Source organism: Mauremys reevesii, linkage group 10 (assembly GCF_016161935.1).
Source record: "Mauremys reevesii isolate NIE-2019 linkage group 10, ASM1616193v1, whole genome shotgun sequence".
NCBI classification, from domain to species: domain Eukaryota; kingdom Metazoa; phylum Chordata; order Testudines; family Geoemydidae; genus Mauremys; species Mauremys reevesii.
Genome location: NC_052632.1, coordinates 66,401,163 through 66,419,469, shown reverse-complemented (window position 1 = coordinate 66,419,469; position 18,307 = coordinate 66,401,163). Strand labels below are relative to the sequence as shown.

The 18,307-nt window shown below is 44.1% G+C and overlaps 1 protein-coding gene across 2 annotated transcripts; it reads left to right on the top strand.

Annotated features, from left to right (window-relative positions):
* The first annotated feature begins 5,692 nt into the window (after window positions 1-5,692).
* CEP20 (centrosomal protein 20) lies at window positions 5,693-15,580 on the top strand. 2 transcript variants are annotated; one of them, XM_039491805.1, is made up of 5 exons: window positions 5,693-5,863; window positions 8,803-9,000; window positions 10,844-10,928; window positions 11,867-11,961; window positions 15,098-15,580. In XM_039491805.1, exons 1-5 carry the CDS (start codon window positions 5,836-5,838, stop codon window positions 15,172-15,174), a joined length of 483 nt encoding a protein of 160 aa, XP_039347739.1. In that variant the 5' UTR covers window positions 5,693-5,835; the 3' UTR covers window positions 15,175-15,580. The 2 variants fall into 2 exon arrangements, with proteins under 2 accessions (XP_039347739.1, XP_039347738.1); XM_039491804.1 differs by having other exon boundaries at window positions 5,694-5,863; window positions 11,825-11,961.
* Window positions 15,581-18,307: the final 2,727 nt, after the last annotated feature.

Genomic DNA, 18,307 nt, shown 5'->3' with positions numbered 1-18,307 from the left:
TGTGATCCCACCACTCCGTGCTTGTTTTCTGAGCCCAAAAGCGGCGTTCCACGGTGGTGAGCATGTCTGTGAATGCCACAAGCAATCTCATGTCATATGCGTTATGCGTGTTAATATCATCGTCTGACTCCTCACTGCCACTTGGAGCTTAAGGAGTAACGACTGCAATTCGTGATGTGCTGGTGAGACCCATCAGCATATTCCTCAGCAGTTCGGGATCCACTCCCGCAGATTGAAAGGGAAGACAGAGCGCGCAGTACAAAAAACATTGAAAGATGGCGGAAAGAAACACAGGGATTGCTGGGATGCGAAGCGATGCATCACGGGGCATTGGGATAGGATCCAGGATGCCCCACACCGCCCCTTCCCCTTCCTACAAGCCTCAGTGCCAGAATGGGAAGAGGTGCTCTGTGGGATAGCTGCTCATAATGCACCATTCCAAATGCCGCTGCAAGTGCCGCAAATGTGGCCACGCCACTGCACTTGCAGCTGACAGTGTGAACACACGGCAGCCCTTTCCCTGCTGCTGTCTACGAGGGCTGGTTTAACTCCTGACGCTCTACATCTGTGACTGTAGCCATGTCCTGACACAGTGAGATTTCAAGAATGCAAGTAGATGTAAGTCTGTGTCATTGTTAAATAATTTTTTGAGAATTACACCTACTTGTATTCTTGACATTTCACTGTGTCAGACCGTACCAACTCTAGTGAAGATGGGATATAAACAACCCATCCACATATAATGGGATATAACAGAGAATGTATACTAAATATTATTTAAAAAGTCTATGGGGCTGATTTAGAGCCAGATCCAACTCCTCCTGAATCCAGTAAGACTTTCACTTTCTCTTGATGCTTTTACATCTTTTATTGCCACTCATGTCGCAATATTAAACTTCTATACACTTCATTCACCACAGAAACTTTGAACAAAATAGGTTACACCACATCAGCAAAATGAACCATTGCCCCAAAAATACAGAGCAGTTTGCCATAACAAGGGACAGGAAAAAAGGGACAGTTCAGGTGATTTTGCTGCTACTAGTGGAGATCTTCCCTTTCAAGGTATTGCTAAATCATCCGTGGCAGTTTTGAGTTACCCCTATGGTTCAAAATCAGTTGTGTAATACAAATGTTTTGCTTTAATAACACAACACACTTAGAAAATACACACTGTAAATAAAGGAGTCATGCTCCCACATAACCAAAAACAGACTGATCTATCTAGATCTCAGCAAATCCAGGTTATTTATCCATACTGATTGAATTGCTTTCACATTACACACACACACGCACACCTGAAACAAACACACAAACAGAACTCTACATGCACAGAGAGTCCCAGTGATTTCAACATTTCACAACATCCACTTTCACAGGTCCTTTTTATGTTTTTTTTAAATCTCGTTTTTATTGTGAACCTAAGTACAGAGAGAACCCATCTATCACAGGATATAAAGGGGTACATATTAAAAAGCAAAAATCATCCACCTCCTAGCATTACCATTTTTATAAGGAAAAATACTGACACCCCATATAATTACAAAAAAAAAGGGGGGGGCAGGCCAAAATGAAAGCTTCCATGGTAGTTAATCTATAGTTGCAAGTCCCCACTTATATTTGTTTTAATAATATTCATCATTTTATTATATGATTTTACTAACAACCTTGAATCCAATCATAAGATCAAGGCCTGAGTAGGCAGACCCTCTACAGCAAGTGTTCTCAACCTTTTCCTTTCTGAGACCCCCCCAGACATGCTATAAAAACTCCTGTGCCACAATAACTGGTTTTCTGCATATAAAAGCCAGGGCCGGCATTAAGGGGTAGCAAGCAGGGCAACTGCCCAGGCCCCCATGCCACAGGGGGCACCATGAAGCTAAGCTCCTCAGGGCCCCAGGCTTCAACTGCATGCAGTGGGCCTTAGACTTGCTGGAGCCCAGGGCACAAAGACGAACACTGGTCCTGCTTGGAGGACCCCCTGAAACCTGCTCATGGCCCCCCAGGGGGCCCCAGACCCCTGGTTGAGAACCACTGCTGTAGAGGTGAGTGAGTCCCAACCCCATTTTAATGGGGTCACCAGGGCTGGCTTAGATTTGCTAGGGCCCAGGGGCGAAGCCCGGGGCCAAAGCCAGAGGGCTTCAGTCTTGGGTGGTGGGGCTCAGTGTAAGGGGACTGTTGTCCCCTTACTAAAACTCAGTGGGGGGGGGTTTGGTTGGCTGGCTTCCAGTACCAAAAGAAAGGGGAGGGGTCGATGGGAAATCAGGACTCGGAGACTGACAGTCCCCAGGAACAGTAGAGGCCAATGCTCCAGGTCAGCCTGATTGACGGGGGGGCCAGGCTAACCAAAGAGTCAGGCCAGGGGGGTCCCATCCTGCGTGTGAGCTGGAATTGTCTGGGTCAGACAGAGTAGGGCTGAGCTAAGGAGAGAGCAGGGGTCCAAGCTGAGCTGGGGAGCAGAGCTGGGCCAGATTCAGAGGGGCCAGAAATCAGCCCAGGAAGCAGGTCAAAGCTAGGAGCAGAGTCACAGAAGCAGCCCACAGAGCAGACCTGTGCTGGGAGCAGAGCTGCAGCAACCAGAGCCAGAGGGGCCAGAGAAGCAACCAAGGGAGCTGGATGCAGAGCAGCAGCGAGGCAGAGTGGAGCTGGAACTGGAGCAGTTTGGAGCTGAGTGCAATGAGCAGCTGGGGAGAGCAAGGGAGACTCTGGGCAGTGGGCCCAGCACAGGGAGACACCCCCAGCCAAGTGGCCCTGCAGGCCAGACTTGGAGGGGAATCATAACCCCAACACAGTGGGGGTGATGCTGGAAAGAAGGGTCCTGCCACCTAGAGCCTGAGAGCGTGTGGCCACCGCCAGAGCAAGTGTCCGACCCGCAGCATCCCTGCAGCACAGCCAGGGCCTGAGAAGGGGCCTGGGACTTGTGAGGAACAGACTGAATGTAAGCGGGGGAATGGTCCCGCTACTGTGGGGAACTTTCCTGGCTTCTGCACTACCCCGGTGAAATGGGCTAGTGAAAGGATCTGAATCCTCGCTCCCACTTCCTTTACCCAGAGGCCTCCCTGCCCTTGAAGACTCCCCTTCCACTCTCCTGTCTGGCAGAGTCCTCGCAACCCCGACAAGGCTGGGCCCAGGATTCCTGGGGGGCTCGACCCCAACCGTGCTGTGGTCACCTAGGACAGGGGCTAGGGTGTCCCCACTCCGTGGTACTCTCTCTGCACTGGGCACCTCCCTGACCCACTGATCACATCATACAATTTAAAGCAAATACAAGTTATTTAATTAACAATTAATTTTAAAAAAGAATAAGGAAAAATGGGAAAGGTTAAAGGAAAACACATCACCCTGCTCGGTGGCAGGGAACATCACAGTGTCTCTAGAATGTCAGGGCAGTTCACAGTCTGTTCCTTGTAGGTCCCAGGCCTCCTTCTCAGGCCCTGGCTGTGCTGCAGGGACGCTGCGGGTTGGACACTTGCTCTGGCGGTGGCCACACACTCTCAGGCTCTGGGTGGCAGGACCTTTCTCCCCAGCGTCACCCCCACCCTGTCAGGGTTACGATCCCCCTCCAAGTCTGGCCTGCAGGGCGTCTTGGCTGAGGCATCTCCCTGTGCTGAGCCCACTGCCCAGGGTCCCCCTCGCTCTCCCCAGCTGCTCACTGCACCCAGCTCCGGACTGCTCCAGCCCCAGCCCCAGCTCCACTCTGCCTCAGCACGGCTGCTGCTGCTGCTCTGCCTTCAGCTCTCTGGGCTGCTTCTCTGGCCTCTCTGGCTCCAGTTGCTACGGCTCTGCTCCCAGGGCAGGTCTGCTCTGCAGACTGCTTCTGTGACTCTGCTCTCACCTGCTTCCTGGGCTGCTTGTCTGGCCCCTCTGGCTCTGGTTACTGCAGCTCTCCTCCCAGGGCAGGTCTGCTCTCTCTGGGCTGTGCTCTGGCTTTTTGGGCTGCAGCTCTGCTCCTAGCAGCTTAGCTTGGGCCCTGGCTCTCTCCTTAGCTCAGCCCCACTCCATCTGACTGGGACAATTCCAGCTCACAGGGAGGACGGGACCCTCCCTCGCCTCCTGACTCCATGATTAGCCTGTCTGCCTTGTCAATCAGGATGATCTGGAGCATTGGCCTCTCCACATTGTTCCTGGAGACTGTCAGTCTCAGGATCCTGATTTCCCATCGACCCCTTCCTTTTTAGTGCTGGGAGCTAGCAACCAAACACCCTCACTGAATGTTAGTAAGGGGGCAACAGTCCCCTTACATGAACTCCCCTTGCATTCCAGAGATGCTGGCTGTGATGTCCCCATGCCACAGAGCAGGGTTGTGTATTCTTTTAACCTTTCCCATGTTTTCCTTATTTTTTAATTGATTGCTGTTTAATAAATTGTATTTGCTTTGAACTGTATGCAATGATCAGTGGGTCAGGGAAGCACCCCAGAGTGGGGACACCCTAGCCCCTGCCTTAAGTGACCACAAGGTTGGGGGTCAAGCCCCCCCAGGAATCCTGGGCCCAGCCTTGTTGGTGTTACAAGGACTCTGCCACACAGTGGAAGGGGAGCGCTTGAGGTCAGGCAGACCTCTGGGTAAAGGAAGTGAGGACTCAGATCCTTTCACTAGCCCACTTCCCTGGAATTGTGTATAAGCAAGGAAAGTTCCCCACAATAGTGGGATCATTCCCCCACTTACATAATGCTCCAGGCAGTCCTTGGGCTTCGGTCCTGCTCAGGGTGGTGGGGCTTGGGCTTTTCCCCCACCCCTCCAGGAGCTCTCAGGCTTTGGTCCCTCCTGCGGTCCTGTAGTAATTTTTGTTGTCAGAAAAAAGGGTCACGGTGCAATGAAGTTTGAGAACCCCAGCTCTACAGAGTCACCAAAGACTATATTTGTGGACAGATTTCCCCCCCCCCCCCCCGGTAGAGAATATAAACAAAAAATCATAACTGACCAGACAAAGTGAATAGTCAGTCACTAAATGCATATAATCACCATGACTAATATGATGATATATAATCACATATATTATGTAAAAATAACACCTCATTCCAGAAGTTTTCCTCTCTGCATATACTTTTCTCCATCCTAGAAAGGACCTTCCCTCTCACGTTTTCTCTTCTTCCTCAAAGAGTAGCTAGGCTTCCTTCATAGATTATCAGGGTTAGAAGGGACCTCAGGAGGTCATCTAGTCCAACCCCCTGCTCAAAGCAGGACCACTCCCCAGACAGATTTTTTACCCCAGGTCCCTAAATGGCCTAAAGGATTGAACTCACAAGTCTGGGTTTAGCAGGCCAATGCTCAAACCACTGAGCTATCCTTCCCTTCCCCCACTGCATCCTGCAGAGGGTCCCCTCCCACCTCCTGAAGCGGTCAGAAGGAAATAGATCCTTGTAATCGCGTTGGGTGACAAAGAAACACAGCAAACAACCAAACTCATATAATGCAGGCAAAAATTGGGGACTTATGCGAAGGGCTTCCTTCAATAACACTCTCCATAAACACACAGGGCTAAATCCACCGCAACAAACACTCCCACCTGCCCAGACTCATAGCAGAAACGGCTCCACCCCGACCTCGGTGGGCACCACCTTTCCGTCCCGCCCTAGAGAGTCACTTTCTCCCATTCAAAACTCCCCACGCTTCCGAACGCTTCAGCTGCCGTGCACCCTGATTGGCTCAGGGCGCAGCGACGGAACGTTAAGACAAACGCCACTTCCGCCACGGAAAGATTTCCGCGTCACCTCCCCGTTGCCGGTTAGCACAGTGGGCATGCGCAGCACGCCCGTTGTCTTAGCCCTTTTCATCCGGGGCCTTTCACTCTCCTGCCAGTCCCCGCCCCTCGGCGGAGCGGTGGCCGTTGGAAGATGGCGACCATCGCCGAGTTGAAAGCAGGTAATGGCTGCCTGGAGGGAGCAGCTGTGCCCAGAGCGCCCGCGCTGCGTGGGAGCCCCTGCCCGCTCCGGGGCGCTCTCTGGCGAGGGGGTGGAAGCGGGAGCCGCTGCGGGCAGCGTGTGCGCCGGGCCGGGGTTGCTGGATAAATCCTTGGAGCCAGGCTCCGGTTTCCCAAGCGGAGAGTCGCCCCCAGCCTGTCCCACTGGGGCTTCGCCCTGACAGACGCTTGGCTTAGTGCAGCCTGAGCAAAAAATTAATTATCTAGTAAATAAGCAAGAGATTCACCATTTTTCCAGCACTCTATAAGGGCACAATTAGGATGCTGAAAATTGTAAGTGATAATTGCATAAATATATAATTACAGGAGTACTTGTGGCACCTTAGAGACTAATGAATTTATTTCAGCATAAGCTTTCGTGGGCTACAGCTCACTTCTTTGGACGCATCGACTGGAACACACAGACAGGAGATGTTTATACATCCAGAGAACATGAAAAGGTGGAAGTATGCATACTAACTGCTGGGTTAGTCTCTAAGGTGCCACAAGTACGCCTGGTCTTTTTGCGGATACAGACTAACACAGCTGCTACTCTGAAATCTATATAATTAGTGTTCCTTCCTAGGTGGCAAAAAGATGTAGCAAATCTAGCGTACAGACTATTTAGTCGTAAATCAACATGTTTTAATGGTTATATGAACCAGTGAGAGTGCACCTATCTTTAGAAAAATAAAGGAAGTACAAAAAGTTTATTAAAATTGGTTTAAATCAAGGCCTTGTACTTGGTGATTTAAATAGCTGAAAAAGTAGCATCTAGACCTCATGACTGTAGAGAACAGTTTGGAAACATGGATTCTACTATTGAAGGCAAATAAATAGAACTCATTAAAATATTTCTCAAAATTCATTATTGTTAACCAATGTGATGATTAGTTTTGGGCCCTGACTCATGATTTTTGAACATTTGGGGTTGGCAGCACAATACATAGTATGTCTTGCTGACCAGCCAATAGGTAATACCCATATCAGATACAATGTGAGTACACTCTAGCCCAGGCCTGTACAACTCGAAAAGCGGCGAGGGCCACATTACTCCAAAGAAAACAGCTGAGGGCAGAAACCTCCCACCCCCGTAGAAACACCCTGCCCCAGGGCCGCCCAGCCCTGTGGAAACAAACCCTCCTTCCCCAGCACTGCCCCACCAAAACAGCTGTGGGCCAAAAAGGAAGGTTGGGGATGGGGAAGGTGATACTTTATTTTAAATCAACCAGGGGCTCCTAGCTGAAGAGGTGGCTGGGAGCCCTCAGGGGCAAATTAAAGGGCCAGGGGCTCTGGCAGCTGGGGGAACCCCGCAGGGCCAGCTCTAGGTTTTTTTGCTGCCCCAAGCAAAAAAAAACTTGGCAGCCCCCTGTCCCAGCCCTGGGCTGCCCCCTGCTGCCCCAGTCCTGGGCTCTCCCCCCAGCCCTGGGCTCCCCCCTTTCCTCCCCACCAGTGCCCTCCCCCCACCTCGCTGCTGCCCCAGCCCTGGGCTCTCCCCCAGACCTGCACTCTCCTTCCACCCCAGCCCTGGGTCACTGGTAACTCGCTCCCAGGGCGGGTCATTCAGTAGGAATTTTGGATGTGCACAAAACACAGACAGGATTGGTTCCCATATGGTTACAGAGCTGCAGTGAAATGAAACAATTTTCAGCTTGTGTGATTGGAGGATATCTGGATGCATATTATAAGACTGTCCTTCATAAATGAGGAAAAGTTGAGATGCCTTTATTATTCTTTTGTTCCACTCTTTCTTTCTATGGGGAATTTGCCAATGCAATATCACTGTCTTCCTTTTAAACAAACAAAAAGGCAATGGCTGTTGAAAATAGCAATTCCAGTCCTAATAAGCATTTCTTGCTCAATTTTATCCTACTTTTTCAACAGCAAGCTACAGTGGATCACTATATTTGATTTGGGAGAAATGAAGTAACAGGTGCCCAAACTGAGCTTGAGCACTCCTGAATTTTGAGGTGTTCAAATCTGGAAGGCAGTGCTGGGGGGGCTGTGGGCTCCGCGGGGGAGCATGGCAGCAACGTGTCTGGAGCTGCATGGATCCAGACACGCTGGTCTGAGTGGCACGGTACGTGGGCTGGGGGTTGGAGATTGGGTAGGGAGTTTCGGGGGGCAGTCAAGGGACAGGGAGCAGTTGGATAGGCATGGGAGTCCCAGGGGTTTATGAGGGGACAGGTAGGGGGTGGGGTCCTGGGGGGAAAGTTGGGGGGGAGTCTTAGGAGGGGGCAGTTGGGGACAAGGAGAAGGGAGGCTTAGATAGGGGCTGGGGTCCCAAGGAGCAGTTAGGGGCAGGGGTGGCGGGAGGGGGCAATTGGGGGACAAGGAGCAGCAGCATTTAGATAGGGGGTGGGGATTCTGGGGGGCAGTTGGGGCAGGGGTCCGGGGAGGGGGCAATCAGCGGCCGCGGGCCGGGATTCAAAGGGCTCTGACCTGCCCACAGAGCGCCATGTGCGGGGGATTTAGAATCCCCTCGCGGGCCGCACAGTGAGGCTCCACGGGCCGTGAGCAGCCCGCAGGCCGTATGTTGTGCAGGCCTGCTCTAGCCTTTCCTATACTAGACATTCTGAAATTTCTTACTGGTTTTAGCAACATGGGAACCTTGTATACACTTGAGCTCCCAGGGGCTGGTATTGTTTTTAATTTCATATTATCTGTCTTTGCTCAGAAATGATCTCTAATCAGTGCTTAAAAAGCCAGCTGATTTGTCCATGGTTTGGATCCCGTACATTTCTCTTCATAATTAATAATCCTTAGCCACCATTCCAAATAGTTTGGACAACTGACTTTTTTAAAATGATTGTTACATAAAATGACTGAGTCTGGGGGTTAGCATTGAATAATAAGCTTGACTATGGGCAGTAATAGAAATTCTTTTTTATGTATTTAATAGTACTAAAGGACACGTTGGAAAGGAGAGGTGCACTGGGACAAATAAAAGCAAGGATCCGAGCTGAAGTTTTTAATGCATTGGATGACCAAAGTGAACCACGGCCACCCTTGTCCCATGAAAATTTTCTAATCAATGAACTAATTCGTGAATACTTGGAATATAATAAATATAAATACACTGCATCTGTTCTAACAGCAGGTATTGGGTTGTCTTACTGGCTTCAACTGTTTTATTTACAATCTCTATCTTAATGGATAATAGCTGGATTAGCGCAACAAATCTGATCATATTACATAGTGATGACATAAGTCAAAATCTTCAGGGTCATGTGTGTACTCTTTTCCCTTCCTCCCCCCCCCACCCACTTCCTTTCCCCCGGCTTGTCTTGTAAAGGTTAGTGAAGATAAATAAACTCTGCTGCATCAATTCATCATTCATTTATCAGTTTAGGACAGTTTAGAAAAAAAAAAAATGGCTAAAAACCCATTACACAGTTTCTTCTCCCTTTTTCTCCTCACTCACACCTCAGCTGCTCCCATCCTCCCCCCTTGATCTTGATCTTCTCTCCTCTCCTCTCCTGCTTGCTGCTGCTTATATACACACCCCCCCCTGGTAATTTCCACTGCTCCGAGAAGAAGAAGTGGTATCACCACGAAAAAGCTCATGCTGCAAAACATCTGTTAGTCTATAAGGTGCCACAGGATTCTTTGCTGCTTCTACAGAACCAGACTAACACGGCTACCCCTCTGATAAATAAAGTGTAGACATCTCTTTTCCCTCAGACAACAGGCTAAATAATGGCATTAGTCTCTGTGAAGTCTCTTTCTCAGGCTCCTTGCCATAAGGTAAATGCGTCAGTGTAGTAACTGATGCACAGGAGAGGATGGCTTTCTAAAGCAAAAATTAGTCTGCTATAGCAGGTGGAGAAACATCCTTGCCAGTTAAGCGCAATCCCATGTGATGCACATATAGTATATGGAATACAAACTGCCACCACTGAAGTGTCTGACATGGGAATGAGTATTTTAAAGCATGCAGTTCCATTTATATGTCCGTTTCTTATTAAGTAAAGTGCCAAATGGAAATAAATGAAGGATGAAAATTCAGATGTCAGCTAATGATTCCAAAGTATATTTGCGCTTCAAATCAGGTGGAGGACAGTCTTATGTCTTGGAGTACTGTGAATACACTATCTAATTGCACCCAAGACTTGGTTAGAGGTACTCAGTAAATGGTAGGATTGAGGGTAGAAAGGAGTAATTAGTGTTTGAACAACTACATCTATGCTTTAATCTTATTGATTATATTTCAAATATTAGTGATAGTTATATTATTACAGTGTTCGTAAATCAAATCACTGTCCTTCATATTTGAAATGTTTACAGGTCCTCAGTTCTGGCATTATTGCTGCTGTTGCCTGTTTGAAATGTAGTATGCAAGAGACATGTAACATGCTCCAATTGTGCTTAGCAATATTTAAACTGGAAAGATGCAATAATTAGATTGAAAATAGCTCAGTAAAGCAATATGAAAGATGTTCAAGTAAGGAGCTAATTTGGTATTTGTACATATTGTGACATCATCCTTGAGAGTCAACTTTCTCTTTAAAGGATATTTTAAATGCAGAGATATGTCCATGCGTCTTTTGATGGGGAGAGATGAAGGAGTTTGTGGATTCCATTATGTGCAACGTCAGCCTGATATTTGTAACAGGATTCCTGTGGGGAAAAAATAACTTACCCAAGTATTTATTATTTAAAAATGACTTGAAGTTTTATATAAAAAACATTACTAAAGAACTTTACAGTAGAGGATAATTATTAAAGTTTATTGTAGGAATCCCATGTAGTATTGGACTTAGCCATCATGGGAATAGAAGAGATCTAACAGTGGGAATATATGTTAAAGGCAACATGCACTTGGTTGTTCCAAAGACTAGAGTGTAAAGGTTTTTTTTTTATATACATACACACACACACACACACATAGTTTAGCTGTTATTTAAGAACTTAAAATATTTTAAACATTCTTAACTTTTCAGAATCTGGTCAACCTGAAGTACCATTGGATAGACAGTTTCTTGTCCATGAGCTGAATATAGTGGAAGATCCAAATAGAAAATCGGTGTAAGTAGATTTGAAATCACAGTGCACTCTATTCAATATGTTCCACATTTTCTGTGCCTGCTGTAATATTTGTTAAGACCCATGTAAGTGCTATTTATAGTCTTAAGTCTTGGAGATGTGCAAATTGTCTTTGGAGGAACTGGCCTACATTTCATGCTCCAAAGGTAGTAGTTCTCTGCACAAGCATGTTACCAATTTGTGTAGTAACTCACACACTGTTAGCATCTGAAACACGTATGCTGAACTATTCTACCGGGTTTGTGAAAGTCTCCAAACTGCGCATTAGGACCACAACATGCAAGCCTCAGACACTACTCTTTATAGAGTTCTTCACTGTGATTTTCCACATATCTTTCAACTAACTCCAAAGTCAGTTGCAAAATTGTGCTTTGAGACTTCCATGTGAATTTGTGTGGTGCTCCTTGGCATGACATTCATAAACCAATGAAATGATTGTTTCTCTATTGGCAGTTATTAATTTTGACATACGAATAAAGAATTGAAGGTAATTTTTTACTTATCCTGATTTAGGACATCCTGTATGAGGGAAGATAGCAATCCTATTTGATCTTTTACAAAATTAGAGGAATGTGTTTTAGGTTTATTTGTTTACAAACAAAAGGAAAAAGAGCATTGGCTGTGATTTTTAAGCTAAATAATTTTTGAGACAGGAATTGTAAACCTTGACTTAAAAAACACAATGTTTGGGAAATAGTTATGCTGAAGACATCTCTGTCTGTCTACATTCTGGGAACCAATACTGAGGACTAAGTGGCCTTTTCCTGTTCCAGGACTCTGTTCTTTGAAATTTAAAAAAAAAAAAGGCAAGGGGGAGAGAATTCTTATGCTCAGCACTTTACATTCTATGTACACTACTTTGTTGTTTCTCTTAACAGCCCTCTCTTGTATGGAATTATAGCTCATTTTTTACATGGTAGTAAAGGCGACATCCATGATACATTTTCCAAAGGATCTTCACTGCAGTTTCCAAGACGGAACCTCAGCAAACTACCTAATGAAAGAAATCAAATGGGTGTGTATATTTTAATCTGCAGCTTTGTTTTCCCTCAGGAGTTTTTAGGTCCTACAAGAAGAGCCAGCACTGTGCCCTCTGCGCACCACTGACTCTGATCTGATCCCATCTCATGCTTCAAAGGGCGTAGTTTAGCACAATGATTAGAGAGTTCTCCATTCTAAATAAGCTGGTATTGGCAAGTAGAACTTGACCACTATTCCCCTCCCCCCCCCGTGCCATGTCTTGAGCCACTTGACAGAGATTTTATAGAACAAAGATGCTAACGGATGGGAACAGTCATTGCCATAGATCCATAGGTGTTTTTGCATCTAAAAGTGAGTTGAGAAGGTAGATCTCTATAGCCAAAAGTTTACCTAGCCCATATTAAATTATTTCCCCAGTTGATTGATAACTTCATACACATGTATAAAGAACATGAAAGCGGAACACATCAGAATGCAAAATAAGATACACCAAGTGTATAACCTCTTCTATGCAAAGAGTGCATAAAGGATGAGATTTGTTTTTCCAGGTTTCTTTGTGATGATAGCTCTATCAAAAACAATGTTAATATTTTCAAAATGTGTTGGCTAATCATATTGAGATTTAGGGCTGTAGGATGTATCCTGCTACTAAGTGCTACATTAATATCAGATATAGCTATATGTACATGAAAAATCTTTGCTCATACCATAGCTAATTTTATGAAGCAAGAATCCTTCACTTCTGAAAGTGTCTAATGGATCCCTTTTAATGCGTATGAATACTTCATTTTTACCTTGCAACATCTAGGTAGGTGGAAAACATACATTTGACTGAACAAGACCAAACACACTGGAAAGCAGATGTGAAAAACGTTCACAGATCTTGTTTTTGCCAACAAATGTCTTGATAGTTGGAATTTTCCTCTAAAATGGGAATGAACATTATCTAGAGAACAGACATTTTTAAAATTGTACAGAGTAAGTTTAAATATACAGCCTTATTTTAAATATTGCTGAGTGTTGCAGTTTCTGTTGTCTACAGTGGTACCTGCAGGTAGCCAGGACAATTGAAACACATGAGTTAATTTTCATATGCAGTGAAAAAACATAATGTTACAAATGCTTGAAACTCATTAACAGGAGACAGATGAGTTATTCTGGTTGGTAGATAGGAAGAGTTATGTGCAATTTTTCCTGCAGTTTTAGAATTCAGGATTTGCTGAACATTACCAGTGTTACTGATCTTGCATTGGGAATCCGTAAATCCCAACTCCCAGTGCCAAAATGTTACCCACAACCTTTTTCCAATTTTGCTTCTGAGGAAAAGCCCAAATTTCACTTTGTCACACTACTATAAATCTGGAATAGTTTTACTGGCATCAGTTGGATTACTTCAAATTTACGCTGGAATAACAAGGAGCAAAATTTATCCCAAACTCTCAGTACAGGGTTGGGGGTGCATACACATGAATATATATATTTTATGCAAAGACATTTCTTGTATGTTCTGATCATCAAAATATTTCCACTAGAAAGTTCTCATTAGTTCAGGCATCTTTCTTTAAGTTTGATTTATGCCTGTAGCATAAATACCTAATTCCCTCTAAGGGCCTGATCCAAAGCTCACTGAGATCAGTGGGAGTTTTCCCCCCGACTTCAGTCATTGCTAGATCAGGCCATAACTGCTATTACCATGTTATACTGTAATATCACTGTCTTTACTTTCCTGTTTGTTTCTAGCCACTTTGGCCAGGTCCACACAGGTATTTAGTCTCCTTTCACTGAAATCAGTGGCCGTTAGGGCCTAAACACTTGTGGATATGGATCTTTCTGCCCACCTACTACTGATTCTGACTAGATACAGTGTATTTTCCCCCTTTGTGTTTTATGCACAAGAGAGCGAAAGGGACAGTTGCTCCAAGATTTTTTCCCTCGAATAAGCCACTCTGCCATGTTTTATTTCACTTATGTGCTCGTTGAGATTTGGTACTTTCCCTTAATTGTAAATCCTGAAAATCCTGCTGAAGATGGATGTGTTTTATGCTCTTACATTATTTACAGATAAAAAGCATTATTTTTATATAGAAATTCATCATGTAGGGTGTCAAAATGGGAGGCAGGGACAGCTAGTTTCCTTTCCTCCACAAGAGGGTGTCAAAGAAGCAACACTTTTTAGTACAGAAGCTGGGCTTCGAGAAGTAACTGGTTTCTCTTTTAGTTAATTCTCTTTCTGTGCAGTATTATCTCTACGCGTTTAAGTTCAGTGTTGTGCTGGTTAGTTTAAACTACTATAACTTTAGTCATCAATCTTGCAATTGACTCTGCTCTGGAGCTCCTATGCAGAGCCCATTGATTTCGGTGAGACTCCACGCCAGGGTCTCCCTGCCAACTACAGGATGGGGTGTTAGTTGTTAGACATTACTACCTCCTTATGTAGGAATAACAACTGTAGAAGACTCTCTTAACTTTTTAATAGAGGAAGCTTTAGTCTTTAGCTTTAGCCGGTTTGTATTGTGAAGCAAGCTGATATGCAAAACGCAGCTGAGGAGCCCAAAAAAAGCAATTGTTTTAAGATACCAGATGTGTCTGATTAATTCTTCAGTAAGTCTTACTATGAAGAATCAAACATCAGTCCAGTGGAATAAATAAGTGATCTTGAGAAAACAAATATTTCAGCATTCTGGAATCTGTTTTCCCTTTCTATGTAAATAGAACTCCTAATGAGTCATGTATATTAAACAATGGAAGAGAAGACCTTTATTTTTCATGTTAGAAATGTTCTTGTTCATGTTGTCCTGTGAATGTTCTGATATGCTTTTGGGCATGATACATCATGATGGGCATCCTGCTATATACTGTAATTTACAGTATGTTTCAATATATAAATACAGTACACTCAGGTGCATCCGAGAACTAGAATAAGACTGAAAGCTCATTCTGTTAATACTTATTCAAAAAGTTATTATAGATGAATAGACAAATTTATGGTGCATAACTGCTAATGCAAAAACTGACATGGATGAGCTTCCTAGCCTCCTCCAGTCTTAAAATGTTCTATGGACTGAGGTTCAGACTACTAAATTTTGTTGACAATGACGTTTACATAGAAATGTCTCCCCTGATTCTGCAGATGCATAAACACTTATACTACATCTTGTATTAATTTTCAGATTCAATTCCAGAACCAGGGAGGATGGCCGGCACTAGCATTGAAGATCCACTTGTTTTAGAGGGTGTAAACAGATGACAATTCAGTTTTTTTATCCATTTTTCCACTTAAACAATCAAGACTGGATCCTGCAAACCCTTATTCACATGAATAGCTCTTGCTTACATAAGTTGTCCCTTTGGCTTCGGTGGGACTGCTTGAATGAGTAAAGGCTACCTATAAATCAGACTTTGTAGGATTAGGCCCACAATAATTTATTGCGGGAAAAGCAAGGTTAGCTCTGGGCCTGTTCCCGCCATGCAAGAAGGGGCCCAAAATGTTTTAATTTACAAAAATAAGACTTTTCAGGAGTATTTATTCTATTCTAGCACTCACTATTTAACTGTCTTTAGTCTCATTTCTTTACACTACTTTTTCTGCACCTGTGAAGTCACTATTACTGTACATGTGAATAAAAGCTAACTTCATTTTCTGTTTTACTTGATACTGCATTTGACTTGCAAGGGTGTAAACTTAATATTTTAAGCATTATTTGATAAGTTGCAGCCTCACCACTTCCTACAGATAATCAGTGGAAAATTAACTATGAAAACAGAACCAAAATGCCTTAGGGAATGTTTGACTTTTTTACTCCCCCGGAAGCCACAACTATATTTATCTTCATGCTATTGAACAACTATTGTCAAGTCGTCTTTTCCAGCAGGAGTTGTTATAAATTATATGGAGTTAGTATCAAGCACACAAATGGAGGACTATAAGGCCTATATTTTTTTCCTAAGCTGTTTAAGAATCAAAATTAGAGGAAGTTTAAAACTAAAACTGCATAGTGAACCACCAGTTCCCAGAAAGTTCATTCATTTTCCCCAGGTATTTAAATTTCCAGCAAACATAGGTAAAACTATTAAAAAACGGAGTTTGAAAGGCATGTGTGTATGTAAGTGGGCTTCAAGTTTGATTTAACAGAATTAATAAGTATATTTAAATAAAACTCCCAATGGCGTCAATAGGAGGTTTACCCAAGTAAAGGTTGTAGACTTGGATCCTTACTGAGGTTTTTTCCTTTATCTTGGCATAGCCTGAGGCTGAGCTATGCTATAAAGTTAGGTTGGCTTGACTGTGTCACTGACAGCTGTGAAAAATCACACCCTGTGCAATGTAATTAAGCCAACCTAAGCTCCAGCGTAGACACCACTAGGTCAATGGAAAAGTTCTTCCATTGACCTAAATACTACCTCACGGAGGTGGATTAACTACAGCAATGAAGAATCCCGTCCGTTGTTGTAGGGAGTGTCTGTGCCAGCAGCTATGCTGCTGTAGCATTTCTTATGTGGACATACCCTAAGTTGTGGGAAGGGAAGGGGAGATAAGGTAAAAGAGCAGCATAGGTAACTTTTGATTTACTAAGCTCTCAAGGAGAGGACTGTCTTCTCATTTGTGTTCGTACACTTCCCAACAAAATTATGCCTTAATCCGGATTAGAACCTGTGGGCATTATTTATATTAAAGTGTTCTTTTGATTAGAACATAAAAGTGGCCATACTGGGTCAGACCAATAATCCATATTTAGCCCAGTATTCGGTCTTCTGACAGTAGCCAATACCAGGTGCTTCAGAGGGAATGATTGCTTGTTCTAGTCAGTGTGATCCATCCCCTGTTGTCCACTCCCAGCTTCTGACAGTCAGGGGGTAGGGACACCCAGAGTGTGGGTTGCATCCCTGACCATCTTGGCTAATAATCACCAATGGACCTATCCTCCATGAACTTAATTCTTTTTTAAAATCTAGTTGTACTTTTGGCCTTCACAACGTCCCCTGGCAAGGAGTGCCACAAGTTGACTGTGCGTTGTGTGAAGTAGTACTTCCTTCTGTTTGTTTCAGACCTGCAGCCTATTAATTTCATTGTGTGATCCCTGGTTCCTGTGTTATGAGAAGGAGTAAATAACATTTTCTTATTTACTTTCTCCACACAAGTCATGATTTTATAGACTTCTGTCATATCCTCCCTTGGTCATCTTTTGTCCAAAGTGAACAGTCCCAGCCTTTTTTGTTTCTCCTCATATGGGAAGCTGTTCCATACCCTTAATCAGTTTTGTTGCTCTTCTCTCTACCTTTTCTAATTCTAATGCATCTTTTTTGAGATGGTGCTACCTGAACTGCACTCAGTATTTAAGGTGCGGGCATACCAGGGATTTTTGTAGTGGCATGATATTTACTGTCTTATCTATCCCTTTCTTTATGGTTCCTAACATTGTTAGCTTTGTTGACTGCTGTTGCACATTCAGCAGATGTTTAAGAGAACTAGCCACAGTGATTCCAAGATCTTTCTTGAGTGGTATTGGCTAATTTAGATCCCATCATTGTGTGTGTGTATACATGGAATTATTTCCAATGTGTATTACTTGGCAGTTATCAACATTGAATTTCATCTACCATTTTGTTTCATGAGATCTCTTTGTAACTCTTCATAGTCTACTTTGGAAGTAACTGCCTTGAGTAATTTTGTATCATCTGCAGTCTTTGCCACCTCACTGTTTACTCTTTTTTTTTTCCAGATCATTTATGAATGTGTTGAATAGTATTGGTCCCAGTACACATTCTTGCAGGACACCCCTATTTACCTCTCTCCATTCTAAAAATGGAGGATTTCTTTCTAGCCTTTGTTTCCTGTCTTTTAACCATTTACTGATCCATGAGAGGACCTTCTCTCTCATCCCAGGACTGCTTGCTTTGGTTAAGAACCTTTGGTGAGGGACCTTGTCATAGACTTTCTGAAAGTCCAAGTACACTATATGCACTGGCTCACCCTTGTTCATGTATGTTGATCCCTGTTTAGGAATTCTAATAGATGGGTGAGGCATAATTTCCATTTACAAAAGCCATGTTGACTTTTCTGCAACAAATCATGTACAGCTATGCATCTGATAATTCTGTTCTTTACTATAGTTTCAACCAATTTGCCTGGTACTGAAGTTAGGCTTATTGGCTAATTGCAGGATCACCTCTGGAGCCTTTTAAAAAAAAAAATGGCATCACATTAGCTATCCTCCAGTCAGCTGGTACAGAGTCTGCTTTAAGTGATAGGTTACATACCACAGTTAGTAGTTCTGCAATTTCATATTTGAATTCCTTCAGAACTCAAAAGAACTTATTAGGATATACCTGTAATGTGAAACCGCAGCCATGAAGGATAATTACAGGTTTAAAGAGGAGAG